The sequence below is a fragment of the Wolffia australiana genome, chromosome 14 (genome assembly GCF_029677425.1).
Source record: "Wolffia australiana isolate 7733 chromosome 14, ASM2967742v1".
Lineage (NCBI taxonomy): Eukaryota > Viridiplantae > Streptophyta > Magnoliopsida > Alismatales > Araceae > Wolffia > Wolffia australiana.
The window spans coordinates 12,516,826-12,530,065 of record NC_135848.1 but is presented as its reverse complement, the minus strand read 5'-3'; the positions used below and the strand labels follow the sequence as shown (position 1 = coordinate 12,530,065).

The window sequence follows — 13,240 nt, the reverse complement described above, 5'->3', positions numbered from 1 at the left end:
TCCATCTCTGTCTACCATCACCCTGCGGTCCCAAAGTGTCGGCTAAGGTGTTTTAAAAATAAAATTGATTAGTAATATTCTACTATAAAGTCATTTTAAAATTATCAATATCATTCTATAAAATTTGAATAAATTAGGTTAAAATAGGATCAATATTTTCTGACCTTCCTTTAATTCTTTTAAATTTATTTTCAGTTGATTAATTTCTTTAAATTAGATTTTTTTTCTAAAAATAAATATACAAATCCTAAAAATTTAGAAATCAAAGATAAAATTCACTTACTCGATACTTACTCTGTGGATTCCACCTTTACCCGCTCTATGCTTATAAGGAAAATATAAATATTGTTGTATAAACTAGAAGCCTTAAACGACATATGTAACTCTAACTTAAGGTTTCATTAATTACATAAAAATTCAGTTCTATGTGTTGATTATGTTGTTATAATATTGAATAAATAAATAAAAATTATTGAGAGAAAGATTTTAACATCACACTTAGTGAATTAATGAAGGAAAATACATGTTTTTGATAAATTTTAATAATTTATACACAACCTTGGTTCAGGACATATGGTTAGATAAGGGTTTGTAAGGCTCTGATTTATGGAGTAATATTTATAAAATTTTCCTTACTTAGTATAGGTTAATAAAGGGTTGAATCCACACGGAGCCGGTAATGAGAGAGTAAATTAAAACTAATATATATATATATCAGGAGATTTCATATTTTTGATAGATTTTAAACTATTTTCTAAAGAGCAAATCAACAAATAAATGAACACTAGTCAAAACTATTTTAAATAAATGAAATAAATACTTTTGTTGTTTCTAATACATTAAAATATTTTTTTATGAATTTTACAAATATTTTTGGTATTTTTGTAGGGCAAGAAATAAACTTTATGGAAAAATAGAACCTTAGGCCGCACTTCCCATGATAAAATTTTCAGGCAACAACAAAAAACAGATAGTGGATGAAAAACACTATATATTTGCTACATGAAAAAATTTTTAGTGCCGTTTGATGTGTTGGAAAGCTTAAAGTATAGGCTATCCATTGGAATGTTTACCTAAAAAAAATATGATAAAATTCAAAGAAAATATTCAAGATATGGCGCAAACATTCTTGTCACGATGAGATACAAAGAGAGGGAGAAGAGATTAAATAGAAGTGCCCTAATTGGAATGAACAATTAGGATTTGAAAGTTTACCATGCCCATGTCATATTCGCATTGTTCTGCAAATGAGGGACTATACATAAAAGGTCACTACTGGCACCAAATTTTCATGAAATACATGATAAAATCATTTGTACCTTCTAGAGAATGTCATATATCTTGGCATCCAGCTGGCTGGAAACTCAAACTGTGGATTGGATTAAATTAATCCATAATTCATTTATATGCATGTTACTTTAGTTAATTAATTATGTTCTATGATATAAGGTTATTAACCCATTGGAGTAATTAACTAGACTAGTACATGGGCTCAATGGGTCATACAGAAAATGTTATTAGACGTTCGACGATATTCTTAAGGTTCATAAATAATAGAAAGTCCCAAAAAGATCATCTTCACAAGAATCCATTGGGCATCCATCATTCTTCCCCCTTTCTCTCATATGATGCCCTCCTTTTTTGGTGTGACTTAAATAACAAGGAGTTCCTTTCCCGATCAATTGTGGCAATCATGAAGTAGAGGACAATGGCATTTGATGTGTTGAGGATCCCATGGACACACCTAGAGGCGAAGCACATGTGGGTTGTGACGACTCATTCGAGGCACCAAAGAATAACACATTTGATTCTTATCATTGTGATTCAATCATTATAAATTATTTTTTTATCATTGATCATGACCACCACAACACAACACCATCTTCAACGCAGATAAAAAAAGAGATAGGGTGAATAATATTTTCTCTTGTCTAATTTTCTCCATGTATTTTTTAAGTTTCCTTCTTTATGATCCTTAAATGTTATCTACTTGAGTGTTATTGTGATGTTCTTCCTGAAAGTGACATATGATAAACAAAGAGGCTGGATTATCCCAAAATTTTCTTCTCTTTTCTCAAGTATGCTTTGTTCTTCTACACTCCTTTGTTTTTTATATTTTCTCATAAATTTTCAATTTTTAGAGTTCAGACTGTTTTATCATGCATAAATTATATTTATATATACAAATAAAAGTAAAATCATTATTAGAACTTTGAAAGCATACATCAAACAATAAAAAACAAGGGTCTCAAATATTGTGTGATATTTTTTGTTGTATCTTCATCACGTTCTGAAAAAAAGATAAAACTAGGTATCAGAAAAAGTACAAAAAAATCAAGAATAAAAGTATGATCTTTCAATGATGCTGATTTTTCCTGGTTTCTAGTGCTTTCCACAGACGTATCTGAAAATAGGATCATTTTTAGAGACAATGTGAAATGTGGAAAAATTTAGAAAAAGAGGGCACTTTTATTTTTAAAATTGGAAGAGGGGTTTTATGTTTCTGGCATATATCATCAATTGTTATCATTTCTTGATGTCACCTTACTATGATGATGGTAGTGCTGATACTCAATGGTTACAATGATGACCATGGATGACAACATAGGGTCATAGTTAAATAACAACAATGTAGTGTGATGATTTAACTACACATATTTTCATTTTTTGGACTCACAAATTCATCATCGTTGAACTTGAGGAGGTAACTTTAGAGTGATATTTTATCACTACATCTAGAGGGAACATGTGGAATCAATTTAAAGAACTGATACATAAAAATATTTCATCAAATGGCCAACAATTTTTAGTGGTCGGATATCAGATAAGACATCAAGATTATCCTTCATCTTACAATTTATGTTTTCCCAAAACGTTATTTTAACATTCCCAGTTACTATTATGGCCTTCTTGCATTGAGTTTGTATTTTGTAATGGGTGGGTCATTAAATTCAGTAGCCCTTATGTGACTAAAGATCAATAAATTAAATTTTTTTTTGTTAAACTATAAAAATATCTCTCAGAAAACATAAAATCCATCAAATAACCTTGATTTTACCTCAGTTTGCTTTGAAATTTTAATCCTACAAATTCTGAATAATTCTTCAGTATGATGCTTTTCACTTTTCAGCTATAAAATAAATTTATTTCCATATTTAATATCATAAAAGTATTTAAATAATTTGGAGTATATTTCCATGCCAACCAAATGCCTTGATATTTAATCTTAACCAATGCCTTGATGCCTTGATATTATATTCAAGAAGTATATAGCAGAAAATTGGACTGAAAATGGAGATATTGATATGGTTTCGTGCATAAACAACCCCAGCCCCTATATTTAAGAACCCTCCACAAGTGAGAACCTACGTGAAAGTACAAGGTATCAGGAATATAAGCTACTTAATCTTATGACTTATATTCAATCATAAATCACCTAGAAAGGGAAATATGAGCCCTCTAATACATTCATGGACAATGTTAGTGAAAACAAATACTCTAAAAAAATCTTGGATACCATTCTCATAAGAGATAAATGCAGAGAAATTAGTATATATTGGTCAAAAAACCGAAATACCAGGTTAAATATCAATATCAAAGTTGAAAAATATTTGTGTGATTTTTAAATTATATCAGATTTCAATCAATCTATTGATTTTATATATTTGGCTATAAATGGTAAACAATATGTTCACGTACGGGGATGAACTTATAATCTTATGGCTTATGTTCAATCATAAAGCTCCAAGAAAGGGGAATATGAGCCACCAAATACATTCAAGGACAATGTTAGTGAAAAAATGTACTCTATAAAATATTGACTACCATTATCATTACAGATGAATGTCGAGAAATTAGTATATATTGGTCAAAATACTGGGCTAACTTCAAATATCAGAGTGAAAAAATAGCCAACGAATGATTTTTTAAATTCTACCAGATTTCAGTCACACAGTTGATTTTATGTAATTAATTTAAAATCATAGAAAAATATGTTCACGTATGGTGATGGATATGCAAACAGATACCTATATGTGCTTAGTTATTACTTTGGCATCATAGATGATTTTAATTGTGTTTGATTCATCATAAAATTATGAAATATTTAATAATTTTGTAGCCATTAACCATAAATATATGTGCTTTACAGAAAAGAGTGTCGGGGTAGTAGACGGTACTTGGAAACTAAGTGGACACGGAAGATGAGCAGATAGTAGATGTTCCGTCAAGATAAGAGAGTGATAGAGGAAAAGTAAAATTAAAGGATACACATATCAGTATACTAAATCTTGATTGTGATTTATCCATGAAGTTTTGACATATAATTTTCCTAAGCTGTATAAAATAAATGATGATTTGATTTACCGAAATCACATAGAATATTAAATGAAGGCGGCAGGAAGATCGTGTGCATGGGAAAGATACTCATAAAATCTTAAGTGATTGCATACGAGATATTGAAAAGATAATTTCTTACTATCACTCAGAGATGTCTTTTAGGTGTATAATATGTTGAATAGTAATGAGACTACTTGTTTAATAAGAAAAAAGAAGTAGACATAACAGAGGAAAGTCAAAGTATTTATAGGCTAATAATGAAGTATACATTTCATGAACACAGGAATTTATTCATTGAATTTTTTTCCCTGTAATTCAAGGTATCCATGATGCTCAATGTCTGCTTCAGCTTACTATCCTTGCATGTTGGACATCAATCATGATTAAGAAGAATCTGAGAATCTTTGAGTAGTACCTGGTGGTATTACTATGGTTCTCTAAGCTACGTCTACAACACAGTATGATCTTTGAAATTTTATCATCATTTTGAGGAGACATATTGTCATCTTCATAGAGTTCTTGGCCTACTTTCTGACTACCATATTTTACAATCATACTTAAATGTGCCCTTCTGATAATTATAAAAAAAATTATGGAATTGTAGAATTTGAAATGTTCTCAATAAGGATACCTAGGTGAAAAAGTGGCTTAAAAAATTATTCATACAACTATTTTTGGTCTCATTAATTTTATCTGACATTTTACTTTATAACATTATCCCCAAAAATTTATTCTTAGATACTTGGAATCAAATTCAAGATAATCTTCTTTATTCCCCCAAAAAAGAGGATAAACGGGACGAGGACGAAAGACCGTCCCGTCCTGCATCAGATACAAAGGTAGTGATCGGACGGTCCAGATGAAAATCTCTGCGAGAATCCAACGGCTGTAACTCCACGCAGGAAAAACGAAGGTTGTGGCTGGGCCTATAAATAACCCTAAGAGCGACGAACATTGATTTGTTTTCTTCAGACGTCTCCGGTCGTCTCCCAGAGTGGGAGCTGATCTCGGCGATTCTACCTCGTTGCGGCTCTTCGATTCTGTATAATCCATAAAGAGAGAGTAGGAGGGAATCAGCGCGAAGAAATTTGGTGTTTTTCTGCCAAAGATCTAGCCGATTTTCCCCCAATTGAAGTCCCTCTGATCCTCTGAAACCCTAGCTGTTTAATCCCAATTCCCCACCATGGATACGCGATTCCCGTTCTCACCGGCTGAGGTCGCCAAGGTGCGGACAGTCCAGTTCGGCATCCTCAGCCCTGATGAGATTGTAATATTCCTCTCCCCCTCCGCCGTTAATGGTATCGATTGTTCTTCCTGGTTTTGTCTATATGGTCTGACGCGAGGGTCGGGATTTGTTTTTCTGCATGGCAGAGGCAAATGTCCGTGGTGCAGATTGAGCACAGCGAGACGACAGAGAGGGGAAAACCTAAAGTTGGTGGCCTCAGTGATCCGCGGCTGGGTACCATTGACAGGAAGATGAAGTGCGAGACGTGTATGGCTAACATGGCTGAGTGTCCGGGTCACTTTGGGCACCTGGAACTGGCTAAACCCATGTTTCATATCGGCTTCATGAAGACTGTCCTGGCCATCATGCGATGCGTTTGCTTTAACTGTTCAAAGATACTCGCCGACGAGGTATTTCTTGTTGGATGCTTCATCTGGGTTCGTTTAGCGAAGGCTTTGTTGTGCAGGGACTTCTTTTTTATGGATTAATGAAGGGGGTTAGCCGTTCGACGTTTTCCTAACCGAGTTCCATGCTAGTTTATTCTTCTGTTTTGTGTGTTTGGTGCATTTTTTCTGCTGTATCTCACTTTCTAATCCCCTTTCCTGGCAATCGCTTCAGGAGGACACTAGGTTTAAACAAGCTTTGAAAATCAGAAACCCAAAAAACAGGCTGAAAAGGATTTATGAAGCGTGTAAGAGCAAAAGGAAATGTGCTGGTGGGGACGAGATTGATGTGCAAAACCAGCAAGATTCGGATGAGCCTCTTAAAAAATCAAGAGGAGGGTGCGGTGCTCAGCAGCCGAATATTACTATTGATGGCATGAAAATGGTTGCCGAGTACAAAGCTCCGAAGAAGAAAAACGATGATCAAGATCAGCTTCCAGAACCTGTCGAGAGAAAACAAGTGCTCTCGGCTGAAAGAGTAGGTTTTTCTCATCATTTGTGATGTTGTTGGTTATCCTGTTTATGAAAGTTTAATGAAATTTAAACAGTGCTGGTGGGAAGTGTAATGAAAGTTGTCCCCTTTTCTATACATTGTCACTCCAGGTTCTAAGTGTGTTGAAGCGGATCAGTGACGAAGACTGTTTACTGCTGGGATTAAATCCTAAGTACGCCCGGCCGGATTGGATGATATTGCAAGTCCTTCCGCTTCCCCCTCCTCCTGTGAGACCTTCTGTTATGATGGATACTTCCTCTAGAAGCGAGGTTGGTATCTCCACACGGTAGAGAAGTCATTCGTGACTTTCAAATCTAATGTTATTTTATTATTATTATTATTATTTCTTTATTGTCTTCCAGTTAGGGCTTGACATCTGTGCTAGGATGAACATTACAGTGGCGAGCTCGCTGTCGTCATTCTCATCTTAGTGACAGGCATGATGAGGATGGTGACATTGGAGGGACGAATCCTCTTGCTCAAGATGACGATTTGATGACTCTGACAAATCCTCATTGTCATTGTCGCTTTTTTTATTCTGGATGATGAAGACAAGATCTTCATCGTCACTTGTCTGCCACTCAGATGATGATGACGAAATTGTTGTCGTCACAATAGCTGATGGCAATGATGATAATTTGTGGAGATAAAGACGACTTCATCCTGGGAGGATTAGCACTATTGCCCATTTGCGCTTTATCAGACCCACAAAATTTTGTTCAGTCCTTTGCTTATAGGAAAATAGCCCTCCCAGGATATATGGACTCCGTTAAGCAATTAGTTATTTGTCCCGATTGGTATTATGAGTAACCTTGTTGCCACTCTGTCTTTGACCAGGACGATTTGACCCATCAGCTGGCGATGATTATCAGGCACAATGAAAATCTCAGGAGGCAGGAGAGGAATGGAGCGCCTGCCCACATAATTTCGGAATTCGCACAGCTGTTACAGTTTCACATTGCGACATATTTTGACAATGACCTTCCTGGGCAACCAAGAGTACGTCTGGGAGAAGAACGAAAATTTAAAACCAGACTTTAATTTGAAAATTTGATGCTTTGTTATATTCGCAGGCGACTCAGCGGTCAGGCCGCCCAATCAAGTCCATTTGCAGCAGACTTAAAGCAAAAGAAGGCCGCATCCGGGGTAACTTGATGGGAAAGCGTGTGGATTTCTCTGCGCGTACAGTTATAACCCCCGACCCGACGATCAATATTGATGAGCTGGGAGTTCCCTGGAGCATTGCTCTTAACCTAACAATTCCGGAAACAGTCACTCCTTACAATATTGAGAGGTGCCGATTTCTCTACCATATCTTGCTAGAATGCAATTTATTTCCTCTCCTAGATTCCACACTAAAGATCATGTGGTTTATTGTGGTTAGGTTGAAAGAGATTGTTGAGTATGGGCCCCACCCTCCCCCTGGAAAAACAGGTGCAAAGTACATCATCCGTGAAGATGGGCAGAGACTGGATTTGCGGTACCTCAAGAAAAGCAGTGACCATCACTTGGAGCTTGGATACAAGGTCGAGTACACTCAAAAATTATTTCATTCGAAGGTTTCTGATGACTTATTTCGTAATGCCATGGTTTTCAGGTGGAGAGGCATCTGAACGATGGAGACTATGTTCTTTTCAATCGTCAACCCAGTCTTCACAAAATGTCCATTATGGGGCACAGAATCAGGATTATGCCATACTCGACCTTTCGGTTGAATCTGTCTGTCACGTCGCCCTACAATGCTGATTTTGATGGGGATGAGATGAATATGCATGTTCCTCAGTCCTTTGAAACCAGAGCAGAAGTTTTGGAGCTGATGATGGTGCCCAAATGCATTGTCTCACCTCAATCCAATCGCCCGGTTATGGGCATTGTCCAAGACACACTCCTTGGCTGTCGAAAGATAACAAAGAGAGATACCTTCATAGAAAAAGTAAAATTAGATTCATATCTTTCTTGGAATTATGCATCTTGTGGTTTATGTGTATGAATTTGAACTGCAGGATGTGTTTATGAACATCTTGATGTGGTGGGAAGATTTTGATGGGAAGATTCCTGCCCCAGCTATCTTGAAACCTAGGCCTTTGTGGACAGGGAAGCAAGTTTTTAATCTCATCATCCCAAAACAGATCAACCTAATCCGATTTGCTGCATGGCATGATGAAAAGGAAAAGGGAATCATCACTCCCGGGGACACGCAAGTGAGAATAGAGAAGGGTGAGCTTCTCTCGGGCACACTGTGCAAGAAAACTCTTGGAACATCAGGCGGCAGCTTGATCCATGTTATCTGGTACTGCTTAATTCTACCAAGTTATACTTATTCTGTAGAGAGGTCTTCTGTTCTGATGAAATTTTTGGGCCTTGTGCAGGGAGGAGGTGGGGCCTGATGCAGCCCGCAAGTTTCTGGGTCACACACAATGGTTGGTTAACTACTGGCTCCTGCAAAATGGATTCAGCATTGGGATTGGGGACACAATTGCAGATGCGGCGACAATGGAGAAGATCAATGAGACGATTTCTAAGGCCAAGAATGCGGTGAAGGATCTCATTAAACTATCTCAAGATAAGCAGCTCGAGGCAGAACCTGGTAGAACAATGATGGAATCTTTTGAGAACAAAGTCAATCAGGTGCTGTACGATCTTATCTGTTTTTTCGTTTTTTGACAAGTCATGTGTATTTATTTGTTTGTTTATTCAGGTTTTGAACAAGGCCCGTGATGAAGCTGGAAGCAGCGCCCAGAAGAGCTTATCTGAAAGTAACAATCTGAAAGCGATGGTGACAGCTGGTTCGAAGGGGAGTTTCATTAACATTTCCCAGATGACTGCTTGTGTGGGGCAGCAGAACGTTGAAGGGAAACGAATTCCTTTTGGGTTCATAGGCCGGACCCTTCCGCATTTCACCAAAGATGATTATGGGCCTGAGAGTCGTGGTTTTGTAGAAAACTCTTATCTGCGAGGATTGACGCCGCAGGAATTCTTCTTCCACGCCATGGGAGGTCGGGAAGGTTTGATTGACACGGCAGTTAAAACATCAGAAACTGGATACATCCAGAGACGTCTGGTGAAAGCCATGGAGGACATTATGGTGAAGTATGACGGTACTGTCAGGAACTCGCTGGGTGATGTCATCCAGTTCCTTTATGGAGAAGATGGGATGGACTCTGTTTGGATTGAAGGGCAGAAGCTGGACACTTTGAAAATGAACAAGAGCGACTTCGACAACATGTTCAAATATGAGATTGATGATGAGCACTGGAACCCCAGTTACATGCTACCTGAGCACGTGGAGGACTTGAAGACAATCCGAGAGTTCAGAAATGTGTTTGATGCAGAGGTTCAGAAATTAGAAGCAGACCGTTACCAGCTTGCTACTGACATTGCTACTACTGGGGATGTCTCCTGGCCCCTTCCAGTGAATCTCAAACGGCTAATCTGGAATGCACAGAAGACGTTCAAGGTTGACTTACGGAGGCCGTCAGACATGCATCCGATGGAAATCGTTGAAGCCATTGACAAACTCCAGGAAAGATTGAAGGTCGTCCCCGGAGAGGATATAATGAGCATGGAGGCCCAGAAAAATGCCACTCTCTTCTTCAATATCCTGCTCCGCAGCACATTTGCCAGCAAGCGTGTGTTGAAGGAGTACAGGTTAACACGCGAGGCATTTGAATGGGTTGTCGGAGAAATTGAGTCCAGGTTCCTTCAGTCGCTGGTGGCACCGGGCGAGATGATTGGCTGTGTGGCAGCCCAGTCCATAGGCGAGCCTGCCACACAGATGACCTTGAATACCTTCCACTATGCTGGAGTCAGTGCCAAGAACGTCACCCTCGGTGTACCAAGGCTTAGAGAAATCATCAATGTGGCAAAGAAGATTAAAACTCCCTCTCTCTCTGTCTACTTGAAGCCTACGGTGAATCAGACCAAGGAACAGGCTAAGAACGTACAGTGTGCCCTGGAGTATACTACCCTCCGCAGTGTTACCCAGGCAACTGAAGTTTGGTATGATCCCGACCCGATGAGCACAATTATAGAAGAAGATGTGGAGTTTGTTCGGTCATATTATGAGATGCCAGATGAGGAGGTGGCACCAGAGAAGATCTCGCCATGGCTGCTCAGAATTGAGCTAAACCGGGAGATGATGGTGGATAAGAAACTGAGCATGGCAGATATCGCAGAGAAGATTAACCTTGAGTTTGATGACGATCTGACCTGCATATTCAACGATGACAATGCTGATAAGTTGATCCTCAGAATCAGGATAATGAATGATGATGCCCCCAAGGGAGAGCTGCAGGACGAATCTGCCGAAGATGACGTCTTCCTCAAGAAAATTGAGAGCAACATGTTAACCGAGATGGCCCTCAGGGGCATCCCTGATATCAACAAGGTCTTCATCAAGCCCGTCAAGGTCAACAAGTTTGACGAGAATGAAGGGTTCAAGACGGTCAACGAGTGGGCTCTGGACACGGAAGGAGTTAACCTCCTGGCAGTCATGTGCCACGAAGACGTTGACTGTACCAGGACGACAAGTAACCACTTGATTGAGGTTATAGAAGTCCTTGGGATAGAGGCCGTGAGGCGGGCTCTCTTGGATGAGATGCGGGCCGTCATATCCTTTGACGGGTCCTACGTCAACTACCGCCACCTGGCTATTCTCTGCGACACCATGACCTACCGGGGCCATCTGATGGCCATCACACGGCATGGAATCAACCGCAATGACACGGGACCGATGATGAGATGCTCTTTCGAGGAAACAGTGGACATCCTCTTAGACGCCGCTGTCTATGCGGAGACGGACAATCTCAGAGGAGTCACAGAGAACATTATGCTGGGCCAGCTCGCCCCCATTGGCACTGGTGGCTGCACCCTATACTTAAATGACCAGATGCTCCAGCAGGCGATCGAGCTCCAGCTGCCAAGTTACATGGAGGGTCTGGACTATGGCATGACTCCATCGAGATCACCAATCATGGGGACTCCATACCATGAAGGGATGATGTCGCCAAGCTACCTGCTCAGCCCAAACGTGCGGGCTTCACCCATATCGGATGCGCAGTTCTCACCATATGTCGGCGGAATGGCCTTCTCCCCAAGTTCCTCTCCCGGGTACAGCCCATCATCACCTGGGTACAGCCCATCATCTCCTGGGTACAGCCCAACTTCACCTGGGTACAGTCCAACTTCACCAGGGTACAGCCCTACTTCTCCTGGGTACAGCCCAACTTCTCCCACGTACAGCCCGAGCTCTCCTGGGTACAGCCCAACTAGCCCTGCCTACTCGCCGACCAGCCCATCTTACTCTCCCACTTCCCCCAGCTACTCCCCTACTTCTCCAAGCTACAGCCCTACTTCTCCCACCTACAGTCCAACTTCTCCAAGTTACAGCCCAACATCTCCAGCCTACAGTCCAACTTCTCCAGCCTACAGCCCTACTTCTCCTGCTTACAGCCCTACTTCGCCTTCCTACAGCCCAACTTCACCATCTTACAGCCCCACTTCGCCTTCTTACAGCCCCACTTCGCCTTCTTATAGCCCCACATCGCCGTCTTACAGCCCTACTTCGCCTTCTTATAGCCCCACATCACCATCTTATAGCCCAACATCGCCGGCGTACAGCCCCACCTCGCCGGGTTACAGCCCGACTTCACCTTCTTACAGCCCCACCTCCCCCAGCTACAGCCCCACTTCGCCGAGTTACAATCCTTCTTCAGCCAAGTACAGCCCATCGCTTGCCTATTCGCCGACCAGCCCCAATCCTTACAGCCCTACTTCGCCAAATTACAGGTAAATTTGACTGATTTCTCATCTGCTCGTGTCGTTGTCACCCTATCTTTTGTCCCATATTGATAGATTGATTTTCCTGCAGCCCCACATCATCGTCGCATTCTCCGACTTCCCCGTCATACTCGCCTCCGAGTCCATCTTACAGTCCAACGAGGTGAACTTCATAATTTATTCAACTAAGATACCGTTGCGTTATCTGAGTGATGTCAAAATTGAATTTTTGTTTACCGTGGCTGTTGTTTTCACAGCCCTTACAGCTCGGGCGCGAGCCCAGACTACAGTCCTGGTTCGGTTCAGTACAGGTACCCCTCTATATTGCTGTTTAATCATATATTGGTTAATATATCACTTATATTTGAACGATTTGTGATATTCAGCCCCAGTGGGGGTTACTCGCCTACTGCTCCCGGGTACATCCCTCAAGCGAGCAACAAGGAGGACGGAAGCGCGCGAAGATGACAGATTAAGAGTCTTGATCCCACAGTGAAGTGGATCCATCTTTGCCCTCCATCAACATTGGAATTTTCGGAATATGATTTTCAGGGCCATGGCGTTGACATTGACCGGAGTCTTCTGAGCTAGGCAGCTGGGTTTTTTCATGTATCATATATGTGAACCTAGTTTTTAGCTGAGAACAGAAGGGTGTGAACTGGGTATTTAGTTTGAGCTGATTTCTTTTGGGAAAAAAATATGTACTTTGGTTTCCTGTTGCCTTGAAATATGATTCCTAATTTCGGAGTTGGGCTGATCATATTCTGGACCTACCTCACTGATTTTATTCTACTTAAGTGTATCTGTTGAAACCATCTTGAACAAGTGGATTACATCCTTTCATCATACATGGTTAGAATAAAGATGTAAAAGTCAGGAGAAACATATAAACACAAGTATCCACATCTGTAGAAGTATGCCTTCAATGGACCAAATCAACAAAGAATGTATTGAGTTTGAAAA

At 40.2% G+C, this 13,240-nt stretch overlaps 1 protein-coding gene across 1 annotated transcript; it reads left to right on the top strand.

The window, feature by feature from the left end:
* The first annotated feature begins 5,306 nt into the window (after positions 1-5,306).
* NRPB1 (RNA polymerase II large subunit) lies at positions 5,307-13,037 on the top strand. The gene is made up of 14 exons (XM_078586301.1): positions 5,307-5,605; positions 5,710-5,973; positions 6,182-6,484; positions 6,610-6,768; positions 7,337-7,498; positions 7,573-7,793; positions 7,884-8,025; positions 8,097-8,432; positions 8,503-8,789; positions 8,869-9,127; positions 9,198-12,286; positions 12,369-12,440; positions 12,535-12,588; positions 12,664-13,037. The coding sequence occupies exons 1-14, from the start codon at positions 5,522-5,524 to the stop codon at positions 12,743-12,745; spliced, it is 5,514 nt and encodes a 1,837-aa protein (XP_078442427.1). The 5' UTR covers positions 5,307-5,521; the 3' UTR covers positions 12,746-13,037.
* Positions 13,038-13,240: the final 203 nt, after the last annotated feature.